The sequence below is a fragment of the Ammospiza caudacuta genome, chromosome 27 (genome assembly GCF_027887145.1).
Source record: "Ammospiza caudacuta isolate bAmmCau1 chromosome 27, bAmmCau1.pri, whole genome shotgun sequence".
Lineage (NCBI taxonomy): Eukaryota > Metazoa > Chordata > Aves > Passeriformes > Passerellidae > Ammospiza > Ammospiza caudacuta.
Window position 1 is genome coordinate 5,153,329 of NC_080619.1, and position 26,794 is coordinate 5,180,122.

The window sequence follows — 26,794 nt, forward strand, 5'->3', positions numbered from 1 at the left end:
ATGGGCGAGTGGGGCTTCCTGAGCTCGCTGCTGGACGCCGTGCAGGAGCACTCGCCCATGGTGGGCCGCTTCTGGCTGGTGGTGATGCTCCTGTTCCGCATCCTGGTCCTGGCCACCGTGGGCAGCGACGTCTTCGAGGACGAGCAGGAGGAGTTCGTGTGTAACACGCAGCAGCCGGGCTGCAAACCCGTGTGCTACGACGCCGCCTTCCCCATCTCCCACTATCGCTTCCTCGTCTTCCACGTCGTCGTGCTCTCGGCGCCCGCCGCTCTCTTCGTCATCTTCGCCGTGCACCAGGCGGCCAAGCCGGGCCGCGGGGGAGCTCCGGGCCAGCGCGCCCGCCGCCTGCAGCCCTTCTACGTGGGCAGCGTGGTGGCTCGGATCGCCGCCGAGCTGGGCTTCCTGCTGGGCCAGGCGCTGCTCTACGGCTTCAGGGTGCAGCCGCTCTTCGTGTGCCGCCGCCGGCCCTGCCCGCACCGCGTCGACTGCTTCGTCTCCCGGCCCACCGAGAAAACCGTCTTCATCCACTTCTACTTCGTGGTGGGGCTGGTGTCGGCGCTGCTCAGCCTGGCCGAGCTCGCCCACCTCCTGCGCAAGGGGCCCCCGGCCCGGCCCGGCTGCTGCCGCCGCCCGCAGGAGCGGGGCCCGGCGCCCGGGGGGGCTGCGGAGGGACCCCACCCGCGGGGGGACCTCACCGTGTGACCCGGCTGGGATGAGCTGTGGCCGGGGACAGCGGATCTCCCGGCCCCAGAGGGGTCTCGGCCCTCGCCGGGCCGGGCTGGGCCGTGCCCCGGTGCCCCCGGTGCCCCCCGGTTCCTGTTGTGGGCGGCGGACACGGGGCTCACCCGGCAGCTGCTGGAAAAAAAAAATACGGACAAAAAGAAAATAAACAGGTCCCATCCCTGCACAGTGGCAGGAACACCCCTGATCCCCCCAAGCCTGGCATGGGAGGGCCAGGGCTGCTCCCAAACCCCAGACTGCTCCCAAAACTGATCTGGGAGTGTCACAAATGCATCAGGGCTGGCCCCTGGCGTAGAGGGACATGACTGTGGCCTCAAGGGCAGGAAGATCAGAGCTTCAGGATACTGGGGAGACCCCAAAGGGTTCTGTCCCAGTCTTTGGGGATGACCAGACAGGGAGAGCAATATGGGGAGCCCTGAGCTGCCCTCCTGCAGCAAAGAACACCCCCCTGTCAAAGAAGACTTGGAGTGCCACAGCCTGACCATGTCCCCACCCCAGCTCCCCGTCCTCCCCTGGTACCCCCACAAGAATAACGAGCCAGGCACTAGAATAAATAAACTTTATTCTGGAGCCAGCCCCCCCGTCCCCCCTCCCCGTCCTCCCCGTGCCGGCAGGGCCGGGTCCCCCATCCCCGCGAGGCCGGGACTGGCACCACCCTGTGCCCCCCACAGTCCCCTCCCCGCCTGGGGGGCCGGGGCAGGGCCCGCCCGGTGCCCCCCGACTCTAAATCCACTAAAATCTCAACAACAACAACAAAAAAAAAAAAAAGGAATTTAATAATAATAAACCGTGTGCCCCCCCCCTCCCCACCCTCCCCCGGCAGCGCCCGCCGTGCCCCCTCCACCTGCACAGGCCTAAAAACCCCTCCAAACTTTTACAAAGGTTTTAAAACGTATTTATAGATATTTATAGATATTTATATATATATACTTTGCTTTCTTTTCTCTTTTAAATGACTCTGCTTCCTCGGCGTGTGGGGCTGGCCAGGCCCCCCCCTCGCAGACGGCCGGGGCGGGGTGGGTTGGGGAGGGGGGGGCTCGGTGGTCGCGATCCCGTGGGTGCTGGTGCTGGTGGGGTCGGGGGCGTCCCCGAGGTCCCCGCGCCCCTGAAATGTGACACAACCAACGCGCTGGGCCCGGGGCTGCTGCGGGGGGGATCCGCTCCGCTCCGGCGGGGGCTGCCGAGGAGTCCGCCCCGGGGATGCGGGGGCTGCAGCCGGGCCGGGCCGGGCGCGGGGGCTCCCCCCGGTACCGGCGGCTCTGTCCTGGTGCGCGCCGGGCGCGGTCACGGCGAGTGCGTGGCGGGGCTGCTGCGGTTGGAGCTGGGGGAAAGGCTGGGGCTGCAGCTGCCCGGGGGGGGCCCCAGGCTGCCCCCGCGGGGACCGCCCGCCTGCCCCCCCAGCGTGTCCATGCCCTCCGAGTTCTCCAGCATCTCCTGGATGAGCGGCGGCATCGAGCCTGGGATCTCCATCTTCAGCGTGATCACCCGCTCGGCACCTGCGGGACGGGCAGGGTCAGCGGGGGCCGCCACAAAGTGGCACTGACAGAATTGGCAGCCTCCAAGTGGCAGCCCCAAATGGTGCCCAAAAAGCCCTCAAAATGGCACCACCAAAACTGGCAGCCCTCCCCCAAATGGGTGCCCAAAAACTGGCACCCAAAAAATGGCACGCCCAAAACAGCAGCCTGAAAGTGGCACCCCCAAATGGTACCCAAAAAAAACCCCAAAATGGGGCACTAAAACTGGCACCCCTCCCCCAAAAACTGGCACCCAAAAAAACAGCACCCTGAAAGTGCTGAAAGTGGCACCCCCAAATGGTACCCAAAAAAGCCCAAAATGGGACACTAAAACTGGCACCCCCCCAAATGAGTGCCTAAAAACTGGGACCCAAAAAATGGCACCCAAAAAATGGCACTCCCAAAACAGCAGCCTGAAAGTGGCACCCCCAAATGGTACCCAAAAAAACCCCCAAAATGGGGCACTAAAACCGGCACCCCTCCCCCAAATGGGTGCCCAGAAACTGGCACCCAAAAAATGGCACGCCCAAAACAGCAGCCTGAAAGTAGCACCCTCAAATGGTACCCCAAAAACCCCCAAAATGGCACTACCAAAATGGCACACTAAAACTGGCACTCCTCCCAAATGGGTGCTCAAAAACTGGCACCCAAAAAATGGCATGCCCAAAACAGCAGCCCTGAAAGTGGCACCCCCAAATGGTACCCAAAATGGCACCAACAAAATGGCACACTAAAACTGGCACCCCTCCCCCAAATGGGTGCCCAAAAACTGGCACCCAAAAAAACAGCACCATGAAAGTGGCACCCTCAAATGGTACACAAAAAAAAACCAAAATGGCGCTAGCAAAATGGCACACTAAAATTGGCGTCCCCCCAAAATAGGTGCCCAAAAACTGGCACCCAAAAAATGGCACGCCCAAAAGGCAACCAAAAAAACCCCAAAATGGCACCACCAAAATGGCACATTAAAACTGGCATCCCTAAATGGTACACAAAAAACCCCCAAAATGGCACACTATAACTGGCACGCCTCCAAATGGGTGCCCAAAAACTGGCACTCAAAAAATGGCACGCCCAAAACAGCAGCCTGAAAGTGGCACCCCTAAATGGTACACAAAAAAAAACCAAACAAAATGGGACACTTAAACTGGCACTCCCCCCAAATGGGTGCCCAAAAACTGGCACCCAAAATATGGCACCCCCAAAACAGCAGCCTGAAAGTGGCACCCCCAAATGGTACCCAAAAAAAAACCCCAAAATGGCACACCAAAACTGGCACCCCTCCCCCAAATGGGTGCCCAAAAACTGGCACCCAAAAAAGGCACACCCAAAACAGCAGCCTGAAAGTGGCACCCCCAAATGGTACACAAAAAAAAAAAAAAAAAAATACAAAAAAACAAAATGGGACACTAAAACTGGCACTCCCCCCAAATGGGTGCCCAAAAACTGGCACCCAAAAAATTGCATGCCCAAAACAGCAGCCTGAAAGTGGCACCCTCAAATGGTACCCAAAAAACCCCCAAAATGGCACTACCAAAATGGCACACTAAAACTGGCACTCCTCCCAAATGGGTGCTCAAAAACTGGCACCCAAAAAATGGCATGCCCAAAACAGCAGCCCTGAAAGTGGCACCCCCAAATGGTACCCAAAATGGCACCAACAAAATGGCACACTAAAACTGGCACCCCCTAAATGGTACCCAAAAAAACCCTTAAAATGGCACCACAAAAACTGGCACCCAAAAAATTTCACCATTTTTGGTGCTGCCAAAACAGCACCCTGAAAGTGGCATCCTCAAATGGTACCCAAATAAAACCAAAATGGCACCCCCAAAAGGCACCCAAAAAAACCCAAATGGCACCACCAAGATGTCATCCAAAAAGTGACACTGCCAAAACAGCACCCTCAAACTGACACCCCCAGCTTTGTTTCTCCCTGGGCACTGAGGACAAGGGACATGGTCACATCTCCAGCATCCCTGGAATATGCAATGCTGGATGTGTGCTTCATCCCCTCTGGAGGATGCTGAGTGACCCAGAGCCCCCCATTATCCCCTCATGCTCCCTCAGGACCCAAAGCCACAGGAGCCTCACCCTTGGCGCTGATGCTGCGCAGGTCTGTGATCTTCATGAGCATCTTGGGGAACATGTGGGGCTTGTTGGGCCTCCTCTTCCTCACGTAGATCTTCAGCGCCTCCAGCAGTGGCTCCTGCAGCTTGTCCACCTTGTCAGGCTGCTCCAGGTCCTGGCGGTCTGCGGAGGGGGCACACACAGTGGTTGAGGGGAACAGCACATCCTGTGGGTTCCCATCTCCCACCGCTTGGGCTTCATTTGGGCTCTCCTTGCTCAGCCATCGTGGGGAGCACGGCCGGGCTGCGCCGGGTGCCCGCGGGCACTGGGCAGGTGCCCATCCCTGCACCCACCTCCGCAGATGAGGCAGATGGCACTGAGCAGCCCCGTCTCGGCGTCGTCCATCTCCAGCGGCAGCAGCTGGTTGGCGAAGGCGAACACCAGGTCGGTGAGGGGCCCGAAGCCCGCGTTGTGCATCTGCGTGCGGTTCAGCGTCAGCCCGTCCGAGAAGGTCATGGTGTCCTGCTCCGGCGTGTAGCGCGTGCAGATCCGCAGGATCTGGGGTGGGGACAGAGTGGGGAGCTCAGTCTGGTGTCCCCTCCTCATCCCTGTCCCCATCCCTGTCCCCGTGTGTCAGAACTCAGCGCATCCCTCTGGGTGTCCAGAATTGCCAGGACCCCGCCGGGGGGCTCAGAGACCCTGGGGATTTGATTTTGACCCCTGGAGCAAGTTGCCAGCTTTGTATGAGGACCTGAAAGTCACAGAGGTTTGAAGAGTATAATAAAAAAATTATCACAGGGTGGAAATGTAGATTTTAGGATTTTTGGTATGGGGGTTACGGGGACAAGATGGAGGAACTTGGGCGTGTCCAGCCTTTCTTCTTCTTCTTGTTCTCCATTTTCTGCAGTGATGTTGGCACTTTGGGATTGGATTAGAGTAGAAGTGCACTGTCTAACACAGGTGATAGGTATTGGGAATTAAGTGTAAATATGATATACGTAGCTTGTAGTATAAAAGGACAACACAGAGAGTGCCTGTGGCTGCCCTGCTGAGCAGACCTCAGCTGGGCAGAAAGAAAATTTTATAGATAAGAATTGATAAACAACCTCAAGACAGATAAGTGAAGAGTCCAGACTCCTTCTTCAGCCACGAGGGCCGAAGCAGAGACATCCTGCACATCTTGGGGCAGCAATAACAACCAAAACCCGAGACCCCTGCTCACCAGGATGTCGAGGCAGGCGGCTTTGAGGAGGGTGATCTGGTCGGCGATGGTGAGCGTGGTGAAGCCGGGGAGCTGCTTGGCAAACTCCACCGTCTTGATGATGCACTTGGTGGACAACTCGCTGAACTTGTCCCACAGGTCGATGTCCAGGGACACGCGCTGCTCCGAGCTGTTGTTCTGTGGCAGGAGATGGGGGATGAGGGCACAGAGGGGGTGCCACCCTCCCCAGCCCCCCAGGACCCCCCAGACCCCGTGCCACTCACTGTAGTGTATTTTCCGAGCTGGCAGAGCGCAGGGAAGGTCTCCTGGTGGGCTTTGCGCACCTTCTCGATGAGCTCCTCCACCTCAGGTGTGATGATGTAGCTCTCCGAGCACTCCGGCTTGGGCACATCCTTCTTCTTCTTGTTCCGGTCATTGCGGACGGCTGCAGGAATGGCAGGGTCAGACCTGGTCCTGGTGCCACCCAGCCCCTGCCCCACCTCTCAGGCCAGGATGGGGACCTGCCACCAGCAATGGGCTCAGCTGTAGTGACAACCTCCATCAGCCCCACAACCCCCAAGTCATCAGTTAGACCCTGCACACTTGGGGGGACCACACTCCTTGCCAAGGGGACAGTGCTCTGCAAAGCCAACACATCAGAGAGGGACCCCGGGGACAGAGGATGGCAGCTGAGCCACCACGCTGGGTGAAGGGCACGGGAGACACCCTGGGGGTGGCAGCTGGGAAGGGGGGAGCAGCTGGGAGGAGCCCCAGCCCTGCAGGGATCAGCCTCTGTAGGCTGAGAGGGCCAGGACCCCTCTTAGGTGCAGGGTGAGCCCCTGGGATGCTGAACCCCCCCTGGCAGTTCCTGCTCCTCCCAGGGGTCCCAGTCCCCCAGGGGCTGCCAGATGGGGCAGGACTCAGCTGTGCCCCAGCAGCCCTATCCCCCTGGGCACCCACCGTGGGGGCACAGCCGGGCACCATGGCAACTGCCAGCAGAGCAGGGAGGCCTCCTCAGCATCATTTATCTCTGACATTATCAATCACGTGTTGCCTGGGCAACTGCCAGGCTGTGACACAATCCCAGGGGGTCCCCATCCCCCTTGAGCCTTGCTGGGCACGCAGTGGGGGCTGCTGGGATGGCCCATCACACCCAGAACCCCCTGACGAGGACACGGGGTCATCCCTGCCCTTCATCCCCATCCCCACTCACACTCCTTGGACATCCCGACTTCGAAGCACTTCTGGAGCCGGCAGTACTGGCACCGGTTGCGCGTCACCTTGTTGATGATGCAGTTCTTGTCCCGGTGGCACGTGTACACCATGTTCTTCTGGATGCTGCGGCGGAAGAAGCCCTGGGGACCCCGCACGGCCCCGTCAGCGCCCGCCACGGGCACCCCGAGCACCCCGAGGAGCCCGGGGAGCCCTGGTGGCACTGGGGACAGGTGGCAGCGCTCACCTTGCAGCCCTCACAGGCGCTGACCCCATAGTGGTACCCCGAGGACTTGTCCTGGCACACGAAGCAGGGTTTGTAGATGCGGGGCAGGGGCGGGGGCGAGGGCGGGCTGGGCACGATCTCCTCCGAGCTGGTGCTCTGCGTCTCCACGGCTGTGGGGAAGGGGAAACGCTCAAAACACGGAGCCCCCAAAGCAGGGAGCCCCCCATGCTGCACCCCAGCTCCGGGGGTCCCGGCAGCCCCAGCCCAGCCCTGCCCAGCCCGGCCCTGGCTCCAGGTCGAGCGGGGCCAGCGGGGAGAGGACGCGTGCTGGGAAGATGCAACGTGACATTTCCAGGTCACAGAGACGATGTGGAATTCAGGCAGACAAAAAAAGAAAAAAAAAAGGGAAAAAAAAAAAAAAAAAAAAACAACAAAGAAAAGAAAAGAAAAGGGCCGGGATCCCAGGAGCCCCCAGCCCAGGCAGCAGCACTGGCAGTGGATGAGGGGATGGAGGGTGCAGGGCCAGCCTGGGGGGGCAGTGCCACACACTCAGTCACACGTGTGGGCACACGAACAGTGTGACACCGCACACACAGGGTGACCCCCACAGCCCCAGGGTCACCCAGCACCCCCAGCCAAAGCATGGCTCCCCAGGAGGGCACAGGCACAGTGGCACCCAGCTGGCACCCCGAGGTCTCCCAATGGAGGACATCCCCAAGGGCAGTGCCACCTTTGTGCCCGTAACAAGCAGACCCTGGTCCTGACAGCAGCACAGCGGACACAGCCAGTACACCCCTGCACCCCAAAACCTCATGGAACATGCCTGTTCCCCTCCTGCACCCCAAAACCTGCAGGGATGTGCCTCTTGCACCCCACAAGCACCCCCATCCCCTGCGGGATGTGCCCAAGTCCCCCTGTTCGGACAGGGAGCGGCTCAGTGCAGGTGGGGTGCACCCCTGGAGCTGGGGGGGGACTCAGCACATTTGGGGTGCACCCCTGGCATGTGGGGGGGCTCAGCACGGTCAGGGTGCACCCCTGGAGCTGGGGGGGGGCTCAGCACAGTTGGGGTGCAGCCCCAGCGCGGGGCACAGCCAGGCAGGGGTTAAGCGCTCCCCGGCTGCTCCGGGATGTTTGCGAATGTTTTTCTGCAGCCGAGCCAAGCGAACCAGTCAAACAGGATATTAAAGGCCAGGCCCGGCGGGGGAGCCTGGGCCCCCCCCCTGCCCCGCCGGCCCCTGCACCCCAAAAAGGGCCCCAGGGCCGCCGGAGCCCCCCCCGGGGCCGGGGAGCCGCGGGGAGCCCCGGATGGTGACACCGGATCCCAGAATGGGCCCCAAAGGAATGGGGGGCTTGGGGTGAGGGGTGGGGGTCCCCAGGCCGGCAGTGCCTCGGGATGGGGCCAGGGAGGGGACAGCAGGACAAAGCCAGCCCTGACGCGTGTCCCCAGGCAACAACGGGGACAGGGAAAGTGCGGGGTGTGACAGGAGCGTGTGGGGCAGGGTGGGGAGTACCTGGGGTGGGATGGGAGTGTGTGGGGTGGGATGTGGGTGTGTGGGGGGTTTTTGAATGTATGGGGTGGGATTTGAATGTATGGGGTGGGATGGGAGTGTGTGGGGTGGGATGTGGGTGTGTGGGGGGGGTTTGAACGTATGGGGTGGGATTTGAATGTATGGGGTGGGAAATGAATGTATGGGGTGGGATGGGAGTGTGTGGGGTGGGAAATGAATGTATGGGGTGGGATATGGGTGTGTGGGGTGGGAAATGAATGTATGGGGTGGGACACGAGTGTGCGGGGCGGAATATGAGTGTGTGGGGTGGGATATGAATGTATGGGGTGGGATGGGAGTGTGTGGGGTGGGATATGAGTGTATGGGGTAGGATATGAACGTATGGGGTGGGATACAAGTGCCTGGGGTGGGATATGAGAGTGTGGAGCACCGGGGGAGTGTGCAAGGCAGGAAATGAGCGTGCAAGGCGGGACACAAGCGTGTGTGTGGGGCTGGGAGGGTGCAGGGTGGGACTCAGGGCTGCGAGGTGGGACGTGGGTGTGCGGGGTGGGATCGCGGGGTGCGGGTGGGACACGGGCGCGGGGGCGAGCGCCGGGCAGAGCTCCCGGGCTGAATAAATCACCGCTGCCACTCGAGGGAGCGGAGCCATTAAAGTGACTGAGAGAACGTCGTCTATAATTTATCGCCTCTTTTATATAATTTAAGAACTTCCTCGTGGAGAGCTGCACTCACAAAACGCGGATTTGACAAGATTTTGATGTGCTGGATGCGGAGCGGGGGAGGGGACCCGGCTCCCTGCGCGTCCCTGCGCTGCCAGAGCCGCGCCAGCACCCCGGGAATCCCCTGCCACCGCTGTCACCACCGCGGAGGGGACACGGACACAGCCATCAGCCTGGCCAGTTCCCCAGGAGCCCCCTCATGGCAGCATCAGCGCTGAGGGGGCACAGAGCAGCACCCAAAGGCGCTGAGCGGGGCAGGATGGGTGCCAACCTGGGGTGCAGCGGGGACACGGCGCACCCCAATGCCCGGGCTCAGCCCGCAGCAGGGAGGACCCCGCTGTCCCCCCCGGCCGAGGCAGCGCAGCCCGGCTCCAGCTGCAGACCAGATGCTGCGGCTCCGCCAGATCCCGGGCGGGCGCAGCCGCCCCCGCCCGCGGCCCCGCCGGCTGCTTCCTGCCCGCGCCGGGGGACCCCGGGGCACCCCGACACCCGCACCCCCGCCCTGGCGTGGGAAAGCGCCCGCGGGGACACCGCGTGTGCCAGGGCCCGGGGGGACACCGGCTCCGCACCGCCACCACCCCGCCGGGCTCCGGGACACAGCCCGGCCGGCAGAGCGGGGAGGATGAGGATGAGGATGGGGGGGATCAGAGGGGAGCCCACCCGGGGGTCGCACAGGGGGTCCCCTGCAGGGCCGTGCCAAGGGGTCACAGCCCCCACCACAGGAGGGTGGAGGCCCACCCAGGGCTTCCCTGCGGAGGAGAATCCCACGTGCCCCGAATTCCTGCGCCTCTGCAGGAGAAGGGGGAGGGAGGGAGGGGAGGAGGGAGGGAGGAAGGGAGGAGGGTGCCGAGAGCGCAGGGCCGTGGGGTGCCCGCTCCTGCTCACGGCCACCGGCCACGGGCACCGCCTGCTCCCCACGGGCACCCTGCCCAGGACCCGCCGTCTGCGCCCTGCCAGCGCCAGGGTCTGGCGTCCCCAAACCCCGACACACCCACAGCTTTCACAAGGCCATGTGAGGCCACCCCGTGCCCGGCGGGGGGTGCCACGCACAATCCAACCCCACGTACCCCTCTGACACCCCACAGCACTCCAAAACCCCCAACAGCACACGGCTCCACAGGGCAGGGGGCTCCCACTGTCTCGGGGGGCTCCTACAAGCTTTCCCACCACCCTCAGGAGCTGCCTCGTGCCTCTGTTTCCCCATGGGGGTGTGGGTGGGCTCCCCGTGCCCCCCAGAGCAGCTCTGGCTCTCATGCCAACACAACACGCCCTGCCGGGCAGGGCAGTGCCACGCTGGGCCAGCTGCCAGCCCCGCGGGGCCAGCGGGCACAGCCGCAGCCGGCTCTGAGGAAACTGAGGCACGGCACGGCACGGCTGAGCCCTGCCCGGGCTGGCACCCCCGGGCTGGGGAGACACGGGCACCGTGAGTGACGTCGGGAGCGGGGCACGGAGCCAGGGAGCGCCGCCAGCTCCGGCCGCCCACACGCTCGCCAGGTCATGGTCACCGTGACCAGAGCCCCGAGGTGCCCCAGGCAGGGCAGGGACACAGGGCCAGCAGCGCTGCGACCCACAGGGAGCCCCCGCAGGGCTGGGGGGCACAGAGAAGGGACAATATCCCCCAGCGACCCCGCTCGGGACAGAGCCAGGGGGGCAGCGCTAAGGGTGGCACTGGAGCTGGAGACCCCCGTGCCCACCTCGGGGGCAGCCCCCACTCGTGGCAGAGGCAGCCGGAGTCCCCGCGTGTCCCCAGCGCAGACAAAGGCCCCGCGGCCGCGCTCGGTGCCAGCGCAAAGGTCGAGCGGCCCCGAGACAATGAGGGGAGCGACACCGGGGGTCCGCGGCCGCCTTGGCACAGCGGGCACCCCGCATGGGCCTCCGCCAGGGATCCCCGCCGCCCTTAGCGGGGTGAAAGTCCCGCGGAACCCGGCAGGACCTTCCCGGGCCGCTGTGGTGCCCCTGGGTGCCAGGACACGACAGCCGGGACAGGAGACTCCTCCAGCCCCCCCAAACCTCACTCGCCCCCACACCGTGGGCACAACGGGCAGCAGGGCTCCACATGCCCGAGGGGGAGCAGCTCCAGGCTGGGGGCGCTCGGACCGCGCTGCCCGTGGCCCCCGCTGCCCATCGCGGTGCCCTCATGCCCTCCGTGCCCCCCCTGCACAGGGCACCGGGCCGTGACCCCTGCAGGGACACGGGGCAGGGTCCCGCCAGCGGGAACAGGACCGGCCCGGCCCCACATCCACCCCCTGCCCAGGGGGACCCCCGGAGCCGCGGCAGGGTGGGGGCCCAGGCTGGGGCTCCCCCGCGCCTGGGCAGCGGCGGCGGCTCCGTCTGTAGTTAATTGGATTTTCCCGGAGCCTTTATCAGGAGAGAGCAAAATTCCCGGCGGAGCCCGGACCCCGCTGCGAAAAGGGGGGGCGAGAGGCGACCCCCCTGTCCCCCCCCTTCACCGAGCTCGGCCCCGACTGCCCCCGAAATAGGGCAGGGGGTGTTTAAAGAGCCGGAGGTTCTGCGCATGGAGCGGGTGGGGAGGAGGCTGAGGGGGCTGAGCCCCCCGCACTCCTCCAGGACGCGCACTCAGCTCAGCCCCCCGCCCACGGCCCCCGCACCATCCCCGCAGCCCCCCCCGCACCCGCCCGCGTTCCGGGGCCGCTCTCCCCGGCCCGATGCGGCGGGCGGGGGGCCCCGTCCGCCCCCGGTGCGCAGGTACCTACAGCGGCCGGAGCTGCTCCACGGCGGGGGCCGGCGGGGGGGGCAGCCCCGGGGGCCCGGCCCGTAGAAATCCATGCGGAGGAAGGGGCCGGGGGGCAGCCCCGCCACCGCCGCGCCCTCGTACATGGCCCCGGGGCGGCGGGGGCGGCTCCCCCGGCCGGGGCGGCCCCGGGCGGTCAGTGCCCCCCCCCGCGCCCCCGGGGCGCCCCGCGCCGCGCTGCCATCGCCCCGCGGAGCGGCCCCGCCGCTCGCTCCGCGCCCGAGCGGCGGGAGGAGGAGGAGGAGGAGGAGGAGGAGGAGGAGGAGGAGGAGGAGGAGGAAGAGGAGGAGAAGGAGAAGGCGGGGGGAGGGGAGGAAGGCGCAGCCCCGCCGGCTCTGCGGCTTCGCCAGCCCCGGTCCCTCCCGGCACCCGCCGCCTCCCCGCGCTTAACCCGCTCCGCGCCGCGGGGCCGCACCGGCACCCGCACGAGAGGGGACACGGACACCGGGCACGGGACACGGACACGCGGGGGGCGCACGGACATGCGGGGGACGGGCACGGACACGCAAGAGAGAAATGGACACGCCATGGGGGGGCACGGACATAGGACACGGACAAGGGACACCGAGAGGGACACAGACATGCAGGGGGGTAACAGACATGGTGGTGACACGGACACGCGGGAGGACACGGAGGAGAAATGGGCACACGGGGACACGCAGGGGAACACGGCCACGCAGAGGGACGCGGACACGCGGGGGCAGTGCCAGGCAGCAGCGAAATGGGGAGGGGCTCAAGGCGGGGCTGGGGGGCCCGGGGGTTGCCCAGAGCAGATGACGGGGCCCGGGGGTCCCGGGGGGGTCCCGGGGGCTGCCCGGCGGCCGCAGCTCATTTGCCTAATGGGATGCGGGTGAACTTCGGGTGAACCCGCGGGAAGGGCTCACCTCGGCCTGACCCTCGGGGGGGTGTGGGGGTGGCTCTGTGTACATGCATGTGCACGTGTGTTCATGCATGTTCCCGGTGCATCACGCGTGTGTGCATCCCCGCTGCAGCGGGGCCATGCTGTGTGCTCCTGCTGCACAGACACATGGGGAGGTGTGTGTGCCTGCACAGGGCTGCCTGTGTGTGCACACGTGTGTGCATTCATCCTGCACACACATACATACACACACGTGTGTGTGACACCGTGTCCCACCGAGCACGTGAACACACGAGCGTGTGCACAGCCCACTGTATCCATCTGTGTGTGCACGCACACGTGTGTGTGCTGGCGTGTCACCCTGCAGGGCACAGAACCCTGTGCCACCCCTCCCCTCCACACAAGGCCCTGCTGAAGCTGACACCACAAACCCGGGGAGCCTGAGTGGTGACAGCAGGGACGGTCACACGCCAAGGACAGGCCCTGGGGGTGCCACTTCCCTCTGCAGCGGTGATCTGCCTGCACAGCGGGCACACCCACGCTGCCCCGGCCCCAGCTGCCCAGCCCAGGCTGCCCTGGAGGGAGAGGAGCCCCCAGCTGGGCCCTGCCATGGGCAGGAGGAGCACAGGCTGGGAGGATGCGGGCACTGCCTCACACATCTGCATATCTGCGTGTCTGTGTGGCTCTGTGACTCTGTGTGCGTGTGCATGTGACTGTCCTGTGTGCATGTGTGGCTGTACATGTGTGCATGTGTGGCTGTACATACGTGGCTGTGCACAGATGTGACTGTACATGTGTTGCTGTACATGTTTGGCTGTATATGTATGGTTGTACATGTGTAGCTGTCTGTGTGTGTGGCTATACGTGTGTGGCTGTACATGTATGGCTGTCCTGATGTGCATGTGTGGCTGTACGTGTGTGTGTGGCTGTCCCCGTGTGTGTGGCTGTGCATGTGTGTGTGGCTGTCCCTGTATGTGGCTGTGCACACGTGTCCGTGGGTCTGTGTGTGTGGCTGTACGTGTCTGGCTGTACACATGTGTTGCTGTCTGCATGTGTGTGGCTATATGTGTGTGGCTGTACATGTATGGCTGTCCATGTGTAGCTGCGCACATGTGTGGCTGTTCCATGTGTGACTGTCCCTGTGTGTATGGCTGTACATGTGTGGCTTTTCCATATGTGTGGTTGTGCACATGTGTCCGTGTGTTCCATGTGTGTGGCTGTCCCCGTGTGTGTGACTGTACGTGTGGCTGTTCCATGTGTGGCTGTACATGTGTGGCTGTTCCATGTGTGTGTCTGTGCACGCGTGTCCATGTGTTCCATGTGTGTGACTGTCCCTGTGTGTGTGGCTGTGCACATGTATGACTGTCCCTGTGTGGCTGTACGTGTATGGCTGTACATGTGTGGCTGTTCCATGTGTGTGTCTGTGCACGCATGTCCATGTGTCTGTGTGTGTGGCTGTCCCCGTGTGTGTGTGACTGTACGTGTGGCTGTTCCATGTGTGGCTGTACATGTGTGGCTGTTCCATGTGTGTGTCTGTGCACGCATGTCCATGTGTGTGACTGTCCCTGTGTGTGTGGCTGTGCACATGTATGACTGTCCCTGTGTGGCTGTTCCGTGTGTGTGTGGCTGTACATGCGTGGCTGTTCCGTGTGTGTGTCTGTGCACGCGTGTCCGTGTGTTCGTGCGGGGCTGCGCAGCGCGGCAGCAGCGCCTGTTTAAATAATAATGGCAAGTCGGGGCTTTGCTTAGCCAGCAGGTTTCGAACAAAAGCCCAGCGCTGCTCCAACTTCCTGCAGCGAACATGACAAATGTCTGCTCTGACTCATTTACCAGCGCTGGAAAGAATGTGCCTGCGATGGAGGGGACGGAGGGGACGGCGCAGGGGACGCGGGCGGTGGCACCCGTGCCAGAGGCCGCCCCGACGGGCAGCACTTCCCATCCCGCATCGCTTCCTGCACCGCTTCCCACATCCCTTCCCGGCCCGCATCCCCTCCCGTCCCGCGTCGGCGGCAACAGGAAGAAACAGAGATTATAAAAAAAAAAAAAAAAAAAAAAAAAAAAACCCAAACACAAAGCCTTAATTGCAGAGCCAAGAGGAACTGGGCGAGGGGACACCCCGCACGTAAATCCCGCAGTGTGAGGGGGACAGGCACACCCCGCCCTGAGCCTGGGGACACGAAATCGGGGCCCTTCCCGCACCATCCCCAGCCCCGCGTCCTGAGCGATGCTCCGGGGGGACAGAGCCGCCTCCAAAGGGCTGATGCAAACCCAACCCACCCTCCAGCCCATGGGGACCCCATGGAGAACCCCCCGAGCCAGAGGGGATGGATTTGGGGTGGCAGGGTCACAGGGACGCCCGGAGCCCCCACAGGAACCCCCCCCATCCCTTCCCCCACCGCCGCGCCGGCACCTCGGGGCCCCGCAGCCCCCCCCGGGCCCCGCAGCCCCCCTCTCGCCCGCCCACTTCAAAAGACCCCATTTATCCCCTTCAGCCGCTTTTGAGCCCGGCGAATTCCCGGCTGGAGCAGGCGGCTCCCCCCGGCCCCTGACAGTGATAGAGAACCTCCGCCTAATGGGCTTTCCCAGGCCGGGGGCCCAGCGCCTCATCAATCTTCGCCGGGCAGCGATGGGGGGGTCCCCAGCACCGCCGCACCCCGCGGGGCTCCCCCCGGCCACTGCCCTGAGCGGGGCCCCCCGGCCCCCCCCTGCCGCCCCCCGGCCTGCAGGGAGCACGTTTTGCTCATTAATTTTTAAAAATTAATTAATTACGGGGCGCTGCGGGGGAGCGGCTGCGGCGCGAGGAAACCGGAGCCAGCGGGTTGGGTGACAGAGCCAGCCCGGAGCGGGGCCCCTGTCCCGGCAGTGGGGCCGGGGGGCTGGGCTGGGGTCCCGGGAATCAGCCAGGCCTGGGAATCAGGGCGAGGAGCCCCTCAGGGACCCCCCAGACACGGCACGGGCCAGGGGAGGGGACCGCAGGGACAGGCGGGCGCCACAGAGACCCCAGGGACGGGGATGAGGGCACAGGAATGACCTGGCGGTGCCACGCGTGCCAACATGGGGGTACACACCTGGCACAGGGCACGGGGCACGCTGCTCTGTGTGTGTCAGCAACACACAGGCACTGAGGGCGCTGATACACACATGTGACACACGTGTGTGTGCACACAGGGACAGAGGGCATTGACACACACACATGTGACACTCGTGTGTGAGCACACAGAGGGCACTGGCACAGACACACACGTGACACACGTGTGGATGCACACACAGGCCCAGAGGACACTGAGAAACACACATACGTGACACATGCATGCACACCCTGTACAGCCCCAGCCGTGCACAGACAGGCACAGAGAGCACTGGCACACACATGCACATGCATGACGCGTGTGCTCACCGTGCACAGCCCCAGGTATGAACCAGGCACAGAGGGCACTGACACACACACACATGTGACACACATGTGCATGCACACACAGGCACAGGGGGCACTGACACACACACGGCCAGCCCGGGGCCGCACAGCTGCAGCACATCTGGAGAGGGCGGGACACACGGTGAGGAGGGGGCGGTGGGACACAGACACGGGCACCTCCCTGCGCCAGCAGTGGCACCACAGGACACCCCAAAACTGCAGCACCGACCCAAACAGGGCACCCAGCAGCGGTGTGGATGCTACAGGCGGGGAGGACAACACATGGCGCCCCCACCCCCTGCATCGCTCGGGCACCCAGCAGGGAAAGCCAAGGGGAAACTGAGGCACGATTCCCCACCTGCCTCAGGACAGCCGTGCCCGCGGCCCTGTCCTCAGTGTCAGGGAAGCGGGGGGGACACAGCGGCCCCCCCAGCCTGTTCCCACACGCCCGGAATGGCCCCAGAGCCAGCGCGGGGGAGTGGCCCCACCCGCCGACACCCAGTCGCTGAACTGGTCCCACTGGGTCCCACCGCCGCCGGGGCGGCTCCGGCGGGGACAGCACCCAGGGCCGGCCCTGCCCGGACCTGCACCGGCCCCCGGGGCCAAGGACGGGCCGGGGGGGCCCCGCCACACCCCGAGCCACGGGGTTCGCCCCGGCAGCGGGCGCCGCAGGGCACTCATGCTGCAGGGAGCAGGCACGGGGTGAGAAGAGGTCCGGCAGCCGCACCACGGCGTACAGGGAAACTGAGGCACGCTGGGGGGTGCTGGTTTGGGGGGATCCCGGGTGGGAGCCCACCTCCAGCGGCTCGCAGCTGCCGTCATGGCAGGCAGTGATTACTGGGGCTGTGATGGACGAGCCTGTCACGGGGAAATGGGATCGGGAGCAGCGGTGATGATGATTGTCTTCATCGCCTTCATCGCCTCCCCCATGGCAGCCCCACCACCACGAACAAAGAGCCACCGTGGGGACACAGCACCCACAGGGTGGTCACAGTGAGGGACAGGAACGCCCTGCAGGCCATTAATAACCAGCCACTAACGAAGGTGGGCACAATTAATGACACAACCTCACCAGGGCCACTGACCGCTCCCTGCCTCAGTTTCCCCAGCAGCAGCACTCACAGGGACACACAGAGAAAAGCACCACGGAGGCCTCAAAAACAGCTCCCCACAGGCGTGGCTGGGAGCAGGGAGACCCTCCCTTACCAGTGCCACTGCTCCAGGGACACATGGATCCCATACTGGGGACAGAGCCTGCCCCAGAGGGGTCCCCACGGTGCCCCCAGCCCCCCCAGGGCCCTGGTACTCACTGGCAGGTGACGGGGTGCTGTATCCACTGACGGGAAGCTGGTGCTGGATGCCAGCCAGGGTGCTGGGTGGAGAGAGCCCCCCCAGCATGTGCGGGAAGAAGAAGGCGTAGGGGGGCACGGGGTAGCCATTGAGGTGCCCCCCACCCGGCGTGGGGCAGGAGCTGCTGTTGCTGGCCATGGTGGTCTCTGTGCTGCGGGGGGCTCTCAGGGGTGGGGTCCTGGGGGCCAGCAGAGCATGGGGCCCGCGGGTGCCCTGCTGCCGGGCTCTCCTCACTGCTGGTGCTGCTCCTGTGGTGCTGCAGGGGGAGCAGAGAGGGGCGTTAGCACAGGGGCTGTGACCCCTGACACCCTCACACCCACCCACCCACCGGCCGTGCCTCAGTTTCCCCAGGCACACATCCCATCCCGGCCCCAGGAGGGCGCAGCCGGCCGGGCCCGGGGCTCCGTGCGGGATTAACGCCGATCCCCCGATTAACGACACCGGGACGGCGGCACCGGCAGGCGCAGCTCGCTAATCCCGGCTTAGCTGGCTGGGTGGGGGACGGGGGGACGGCGTGGGGACGGCCTGGGGACACTGTGGCCCCACAGGGCACCCCCTCCAGCCAAGGGCCACACCGTGATCCCAAACCCGCTCTGCCATGCCAGGCATGGGACACGGGGCACGCAGCAGAGCCTGGGGGCAGCAGCCCCTGCCCCAGCCTGGGGGGCTGCAGGGCAGATGGGGACGGGCAGGGGGGGGCACACGGGCACACCGGGGTCCCCTGAGGACAGCGGCTCTGCTCCGGGCTGGCTCTGCCGTCACGGCCACGCTCCCACTCCGGCTGCGCTCCCCCATCCCTGCACAGATCCTGAGGGGGCTCAGGGGCCCGGCATCGTGGGGAGGGGGCTCAGCCCCCCCGGGACCAGCACCGGGGGGCTCTGCCGGCCTCAGGGCTGGGCTGTGCCCATCGTGACGCCGCTCTGTGCCATGTGCCACGCCGTGTGCCCACCGGCACGGACCCCTGGCCCGGCCGGCCGGGGGGCGGTGGGAAGGGGGGTGCGGGGCTTTCACAATCCCGGGCTGGCTGTTTATTTAAGTGCTGGCGCGGGGCCCGGCGGGGGCTGTTTATTTGCCGAGAGTGCTGGCTCCCGGCCCCGCGGAGGCGGAAAAGGATCCAGAGGAACAAGGCTGGGCCGCCCGGCAAGGCGCTGGGGAGGGGCCGGGATGGGCATGGCCCTGCCCGCCCCCCCAGAACACAGCTGGGAGCACCCACTACAGGCAGGACCCCCATTCTCCCGGCTCACCCCAGCACCCACTGACCCAGCGGGAAGCACCCATGGGCACACCCATGGTGCTGCCACCCTGGGGTGGGCACCCATCAGTGCCTGGGTGAGGGTCACAGCCCCCCCAGCACCCCAGTGAGTGTGGGATTCCCACAGGCATTGCCAGGGCACGGCGCCGGGCGCCAGCTCAGCATCGTCCTGGGCACAGCCCTGGCCTGGGCTCCACACATGGCCCTGCAGGGAGCTTGGCCTGGCTGTGGGGCACTGCCCATGCCCCCCCCCGGCCAGGCCGTGGCCCCCGAGCTGTGCTGGCCGGGGGGAGCCAGGGGAGGGAGGCGCGGGAAGAACTGTTTATGTTTGCCGGTGCCAAGTGCTGGCCGGGCACCGCGCCAGCCGTGCCGGGGCCCAATTACTCAACCCGCTCAGGCCCCCCCACACGCTGCTGGCCAGCCAGGGACCGAGCCAGGCCAACACCACTGGCCTGGTCACCCCAGCGACCCCCCCTTCCCAGGGCTCCACACCATCACAAGTGGCCAGGAGGGTCCAGGGATCGTGGCCAGCCTTGGTGCCATGGGTGCTGGTGGGCAGGAGGAGCTGCTGCCCAGAGGAGCTCCCCTGGGACCATGTTCTGCCACAGCTGCTCCCCAACTGGGGGATCGTGGGCATCCCAAATGGGGGTCCTGGCTGTCCCAAAGGGGGGTCCTGGCTGTCCTGACCAAGCTGCATCCCCAGAGCCCCCCTGGGTGAGCAGTGTGGGCCCAGGGGCCGTGCAGCCCCCTCGGCAGGGCCCGTGCTCTCCCGCCCCAACGCCTTTTCCTCCAGTCCCCGCAGGAGCTGGACGAGGCCCGGAGCTTCCTGGAATCCAGCGCCTCGTTCCAGCCCCGTGGAAAACGTTGCTGCGGGGCCCGGGCCAAATGCAGCCACGAGGAACCTCCCACCCAGGCCGGGGGTGGCCCCCGGGAGCGGACGGACAGACGCACGGACACGCAGAGCAGACCGTTCCCAGGGCCAGCAGCAGTGGGGCTGGTGGGGGACATAATTTGGGGGCCCATGGCTGGGGGTGAGAGGACACAGCTGGGGTGGGACACGGCTGCTCAAGCCACTATCCCGCTGTGACCTCGAAGAGAGCACGAAGCCCTCTGCAAAAATGCGTGCACACCCTGACAGGGCAGGCAGCACTGGCACGGTCCCACAAGAGACCCCTCCCAAAAAGGCAGCCCCCCATTGTGACCCCCCAAGGTAGGTTCAGCACCCACATCCACGTCCAGCATCAACCACAGAGCACCCCACCACAACACCCCCTCGCCAGTGCCCACCCCAGCCCACCCTGACACCCCCCTAGCACCCCCGGAGCAGGCAGCACCCAAAACAGCCCCAAACCCAGCTGTGCTTCCTGTCGGGGCACACGGTGATGGCAGCAGCAGCGCCCGGATGTGACACGCCGTGAGCGGGGGCACCGCCCTGGCACCCCCGGCAGCGGGGGGCAGCGGGCCCGGGGGTGCTGGGGGGTGTTTGGGGGTGCCTGGGCAGAGGGCAGCGACCCAGCCCTTCCTGTCACGCCGGCGGGCACCGCGCTCCCGGCCGCAGCTTCCCCTTGCCACTCTCGATTCCCAGGCAGACAGGTTTCAGTTCAGTCCCGGCCCAGCCGTCACAGCCCGTCACCCCAGACTCTGTCACCCTGCTCCCCTGCCACCCCAGAGTCTGTCACCCCACTGCCTGCTGACCCCTCTGCCCTGCCACCCCACTCCTTGTCCCCGTTGCCAGCTCAGGCTTCACCACCGCAGCATCCGCGCTCCCCAAACCCGGCAGCGGCCGCCGTGTGCGTCCCCCACCCTGCCCAGAACGGGCCGTGGGGACCCTCCCCGTGCCAGGCTGTCCCCGTGGTGTGTGGGCACAGCGGGGTTGCCGTGCTGAGGCGCGGGGGCACAGGATGGCAGCCTCCGGGCAGGGCAGGAAGCGCCTGCGGAGCCGCTGCGGTTGCAGCCTGCGGTTTCCTCGCTGGCAGCAGAGCCAGCCCGGGGTGGCCTCGCACGCGAGGCCAAGGGCCCGGCTGTCCCCATTGCCCCCCGCCACCACCGGCCCCTCCCCGGGCAAGGCAGCGGGGTTTGCAGGTTGTGCAGGCGTGGTGAGGTGCTCCCCTGACGGGGCTGCTGAGAGAGACCCTCTGCCGTATCCCCAAAGCTCTCCTCGGTGAGTCACCGTCACGTTTCTCACGTCCCCGGGCAGGCGTGAATCATGCCCAGCCTGCGGCACGGCCGGAGCCAGCAGCACACACTCGGCCAGCGAGTGCCGGGCTCGAGGCTGCTGGGAACAGCAATCTGAGGATGCTGAGAGCAGCGCACACCCCAGGACCTACATTCTCCTCCTGAGGGCCAGCAACAGACCCAAGGGCTTGTTCAGCCCCACTGCAGATCCCTGGGCAGCACTGGTGTTCCAGCATCCCGACACCAACCGCAAGATTCACTGAGCCACCACGGCTCCCCCAGCACAGACACAGCGCCAGGGACACCTCACTGTCCATGCTGGCCTCCCCAACCCATGGAGGCACATGTGCACCCTAGGGAGTCACCGCTGGCCCTGCAGTGTGGGTCCTCACCCCTGCACCCCACATCTCGCTGCTGCCAGGAGCCACAAACTGAAATTCCACCTGTTGCGGCCGGGCCGACTCCGGTTACACCGGGAACGCCGCTCCAGTTACAGCTCCCGCACCCAGCACCAGACACGCCATTCTTCTGCGGGAACAGGTGCCCCAGCCCCCGCCACGGCCCCTGGCATGGCCACAGCTGTGCCACAGCTCCACCGGCACCGCTCCGGCCTGGCTGCGCCGTGGGTGCCCTGAGAGGAGCAGGCCAGTCCCGAAGGTGCCGTGATGTCATGATCCACCAGCCCCTCACACTGTGGGGACAGCACCCTGGGGACACACACACACACCCACCCCTGCCTGCCCACGGAGGGGACATCCCCAGGTACAGCCCAACCGCCATCCTGCATCCCAACCCTCAGGATGAAAGCAGGAACCCACAGGCCCAGGGTTCACTGTCCCAGAGCACCCCATCCCAGGGGTCACAGAGCGCCCCATCCCAGGGGTCACAGAGCGCCCCATCCCTGGAGTGCCCCATCCCAGGGCTCCCCAAGCGCCCCATCCCTGGGGCCTGGAGCGCCCCAACCCTGGGGTCCCAGGGTGCTCCATCCCTGGGGCCTGGAGCGCCCCATCCCTGGGGTCCCCAAAGCACTCCATCCCAGGGCTCCCCGAGCAGCCCACCCATCTCAAGGGGGATGCACCCCATTCCAGGGCTCCCCGAGTGCCCCATCCCTGGGGTCCCAGGGTGCCCCATCCCAGGGGTGTCCCAGAGCACCCCATCCTTGGGCTCCCCGAATGCCTCATCCCAGAGCTCCCTGAGTGCCCCATCCCTGGGGTCCCCAAAACACCCCATCCAGGGGCCAGAAGTGCCCCATCCCAGAGCTCCCCGAGCGGCCCATCTCGGGGGGGATGCCCCCCATTCCAGGGCTCCCCGAGTGCCCCATCCCCGTTCCCCAGGGGCTCCCGGGCAGCAGGGGGATGGTGCCCCAGCAGCCACTCGCGGCAGTCCCGGTTGTTTTTAGCCGAGGCTGCGGCGGCAGCCGGCGCCCTGGGAATGGCGTGCCGGGAACAGCGCGGCCCCAGACAGCCCTCGCTGGCTCGGCGACAGCCGGCAGACAAGTGCAGCTGGCACGGGGCCGCTCGGGACACGGCGCGGGGGGACCCGGCGGGCAGGCGGCGGCGCGACACCCCCGGACACCGGGGTTTGGTGGCACCGTGCCCCCAAGCCTGGGCAGGCTCCCGGGAGCGGACCTGGGGGGCACAAACCGTGACCCACCGAGCCGTGCCCGGGCTGGCTGCGGGCGGGCAGGCGGCCGTGCGCCGCTGCCACGTCCCCTCGCCATGTCCCTCGTCGCTGCCCGGCTCAGCGGGGACAGCGGAGGGGACAGCGGAGGCCACGGCGGGCGCACGAGGCCCCTCGCCGGGCCCTGCCACGAGCCACCCCCCGCTAAGCCGCCTCCAGCCGCAGGGAGATTAACCCATTTTCCGTAATCAGCACATGTGTCACCGCAGATATGATCGCACACCCCCCCTCCACGCTCGCTGTGCCCCCCCCGAGCCGGGGCTGGCGCTGCCAGGGTGCCCCACGGCATGGGGCACCTTGAGGCTCCAGGCACGCACTGCAGGGCGCTCACAGCTCCCCTCCAGCCTTGAGGTGCTGCTGCAGCAGCGCCCCAAAAAGGGCTGGGGGACCCAGAGCTCAGCCACACTCTTTGTGGCAGCACCGCCGTCGGCGCTGGACGGTGCCAGGACAGTGGCTCAGGGCACGCGCGGCCAAATGTGGCACGTTGTCACACCAGAACCTCGTGGATATAAATAGATGCGGAGCGGCGCGATGGTGAATCCCAGCGCCGCAGGGCAGGCGGTGGCGGTGGCACAGCCGTCCCCAGGCTCTGTGGCCGCGACGCCGCTGCTGCCACAGGGACACGGAGGATGTATGAGGACAGCTGAGCGAAGCCAGGTGTCCCTGCGGGATGGAGCAGCCGCAGGCACCACCAGGCAGCTCCGGATGAAGCGCAGGGCAGTGCCCTGATCCTGCCATCCCGCTGTCGGTGTCACCGTGTCACCGGGGGGGCTGCGAGCAACGGGCAAAGGGGACAGACACCCACCAGGACACCCACGGGCATCCCCAGGGCGAGCACCCCCGGAGCAGGCGCATCCTCCGGCCGCACCAAGGTCACCCCCAAGGGCAGGGTGGGGGCCCACGGGTGACATATGGCCCGGGAGCAGTGGCCGCGGGGCCGCTAAGCCACCGAGCCGTCACCCGCTAATCCCGGCAGGGGACGCGGCGGGCGCTGCACCCGCAGCCACCAAACCGCCAAACCGGTGCCCGCCCGGTTCCTGGAGCGGGGGGACCGCCTTGGGGAACCCCCGTGTCCCCCCCAGCACCCGCCGCGCTGCGGGGCGGCCCCTGCCACCAACGGGGTCAAAGGTCAGAGGCACAGATTTGGGGGACAGACGCACAGATTTGGGGGACGGACGCACAGATTTGTCCCCGCACCGGTGCGCCCCAGCTTGGGGTGCTGCTCCCCGTTACCGGGGGGGTCCCCGCTCTATCGGGGTCGAACACCCGAGGGGCTGCACCCCCAAGCCCCCACCCCGCCCGGAGCCCCGCCGCCCCCAGCCCGGCCCCGGGCAGCTGCTGCGGGAGGGAGGCAGCGGCCGCCGGTCCCTTCCCCGGCCCCGCCGCCCCCCGCCCGGCTCCCCCCGCCCGCCGCCGCCCTGTCAGCCGCGCAGAGCGATGGCTTCCTCCGCCCGCCGGCCAGGAAACGGCGCAGACGCCGCTCCCGCCCCCCGGCCCCCGGCGCCCCCCGCGCTCCCGGCCCCGCTCCCCCGCCGGGCCCCGGCCCCGCCGCACCCCGAAAAGGGGAAGCGGCCCCGGCCCCCCCCGCCGCGGCGAGGTGGGGGCGATGTGGCTGCACCGGCGGCCCGGGGGAGCCCGGTAATCCCGGGCTGGTGTCCCCAGCACCGCGCTCTGTGGCGGCCGGCCGGTTCCCGGTGGGGTGCAGAGGCTCCCCGGAGCCCGCCCCGGGGTGGGGGAGCAGCGCTGCCGCCCGGGAGCGCCCGGGCTGTCGGTACCGGTAGAGGGAACTCCGGCACCCCCGAGCCCAGTGTAGGAGGCAGAGGTCGAAGCCGCGATCCCGAAGCCGCTGCGGCTCCGGTGCTCCCGGCAGCCGCAGCCCGGCGGAGTCCCTCCCCCGCTGCGGGAACCCCGGGATCACCCGTTACCGGAGGGGGATCCCCAGAGGCGGTACCGGAGCCGCACCAAGACCCTCCTTCCCAACCCCGCTCCCACGGGCACATCCAGAGCCCCCTCATTACCTGCTCGCGGAGACTCCAACACCGAAATCCTTAAACCCGGGGAGTTCCCGGTGGTGGCTGCATGGCGGCGGCACCGGGAAGGAGCGGGAGGGAAGGGGGGGGGGAATTCGCCCCGGCTTGGAGGGGTGAGGGAGGGGTGGGGTGGGGGCTCCCGGGGGGGTTCACCGAGCGGCGGCCGCGGCCATTGCGAGTCATGTGCTCGCGGGGAAACTTTACCCGGGGCTGGGCCGGGCGGGGCGGCGGCGGCGGCGGCGGCGGCGGCGGAGGGCGGGGGGGGAGCGGGAGGAGGACACGCCCCTCACGGTGGCCACGCCCCCGCCCCGCCCAGATGGCCAATGAGGAGCGGGCGGGGGCGGGGCGGGGGCGGGGCCAGACGGGCTTTGTAACTCTTTGAAGTCTCCAGAAAGCGGAAGGGGAGAAAGTGGGTGCGCGCGCCGCGCCGGGGGGGGGGGCCCTTAAAGGGGCCGCGCAGAGCAATTTCGATACCCCTCCCCGTTCCCCCCAAACTCATAGGAGGAGGTGCTTCAATCCCCCCCTCAACCCGCTTCCCTCTTCTCTGACTCTGGGTACCCACCCCGGGTGGAGGATTGGGGCACCCACATGATGGGAAACAGGAGGTGGGTTCTCCAGGGATGTAGGGGAGAAATGGGAACACACTGGGGGGAAGAGAGGAGAGGGATGGGGAGTCACTGAGCTGCCCCCCAGGCTCAGAGGGGAAGGGCTGGGGGCACCTGTGGCACCCCGGGGGTACAGAGTGCCTGTAGCCAGAGGAATTCCCTGTTCTCTGTCCCCGGAGAGACGCTGGTCATAGGAAGGGGATGGCGATGGAGACGCGGATATGGACCAGGCTGCCCAGAAAGGGCTGCACCCACCAGCACAGCCCAGACCCTGCGGCACGAGGGCTGGGAGGGCACTGGGGCAGGAGCTCCCCTGGGAAGACACACATGTGAGGAGTGCAAGCAGCCCCAGGGGGCTCACACTGACCCCCCACTACCCAGGACCCTTGGGTGCCTGTCAGGATCCCACGGTGCCCAAACAGCAGGGTGATGCCCACCGGGCCACTCAGCACATTCCCGTGCCTCAGTTTCCCCCGTGCGCTCACCACAACGAGGTTGGACACCGCGGCCGGGCCAGCCTCCGGCCCCCTCCCCGCACACCGAGGCCCAGGCGCCGGCATGTGCTCAGCCCAGTGGAATGTGCCAAATCACTCCCAGATGTGCACGCCGGCCAGCCCGACCCCGCTGCGCTCCCACCGGGGCACCGGGGACCCCCCGAGCCCGGCCCGGCCCCGCCGCACCGAGCCCATCCCCGGCCGCACCCCGCCCGCTGCCGCTCCCGCGGCGTCGCCGCACCGAGGGCGGGCAGGCGGTGCCACCGGCCCCGTGTCACCGCGTCCCCCGCGTCCCCCGGGCCTCGGCCGCCGCGGGGTCGCGCGGGGTCCCGGCCCGCAGCCGCGGCCCCGGTGCCAGGCGGGAGCAGCCGGGCGGAACGGGGCTGTCAGATGGAATCTGGGTGCCGGCGGTGACGGCGCGGCGGGAGGCGGCCGTGCCCGCCACGTGGCCGCTTATGTAAGGAGAGTGCAAGGGAGGACAGCGGGGCACCGGGGACACCGGCGAGGGGACACCGAGCCCCCGCCGCGCCGAGCGCTCGGGCACGGCCCGGCCCGGCCCCGTGGGCACGGCACGTGTGTGCGTGCGGGGACAGGCGGCACGGCTGCCGGAGGAGCCCGGCGGTGCCCCGGGCTCCGCACGTCGCTGCCGGTGTCGCGGGTGTCCCCTCGCCACGCTGCTGCCACCGCGGTGACGAACGGCGCCGGCACCCACGCTCCCGCTTCCAGCTGCGCCATCGATTTTTCATCCACTGCGGCACAGCGGGGCTGGGGCTGGCACTGCCATGGCCGGCGGGGCTGTCCCCAACGCTGTCCCGCTCTCCCCATGGCCACGCACACGGCCAGGACACCCCAGGGACATTGCCAGGATTGGCAACACCCCGAGGTGCCGCTCAGATGTGGGGGTGTCCCTGTGCCACCATCACCGCGGGGGGACACGGGAGGATGGAGGGACCGGGGGACAGAGGGAGGAACTGGGGGGACACGGGGGAAT

At 66.7% G+C, this 26,794-nt stretch overlaps 2 protein-coding genes across 2 annotated transcripts; one reads left to right on the forward strand and one right to left on the reverse strand.

Annotated features, from left to right (window-relative positions):
• GJD3 (gap junction protein delta 3) lies at positions 1-702 on the forward strand. The gene has a single exon (XM_058820735.1). The coding sequence runs from the start codon at positions 1-3 to the stop codon at positions 700-702; it is 702 nt and encodes a 233-aa protein (XP_058676718.1).
• An 889-nt stretch (positions 703-1,591) lies between these two features.
• Positions 1,592-24,927, reverse strand: RARA (retinoic acid receptor alpha). Its single transcript, XM_058820531.1, is given in 12 exon segments — positions 1,592-1,904; positions 1,906-2,026; positions 2,029-2,088; positions 2,091-2,237; positions 4,350-4,508; positions 4,679-4,883; positions 5,548-5,724; positions 5,811-5,971; positions 6,740-6,881; positions 6,986-7,134; positions 17,528-17,823; positions 24,693-24,927. Coding segments are annotated over 11 exon segments (1,746 nt in total). The 5' UTR covers positions 17,706-17,823; positions 24,693-24,927; the 3' UTR covers positions 1,592-1,657.
• Positions 24,928-26,794: the final 1,867 nt, after the last annotated feature.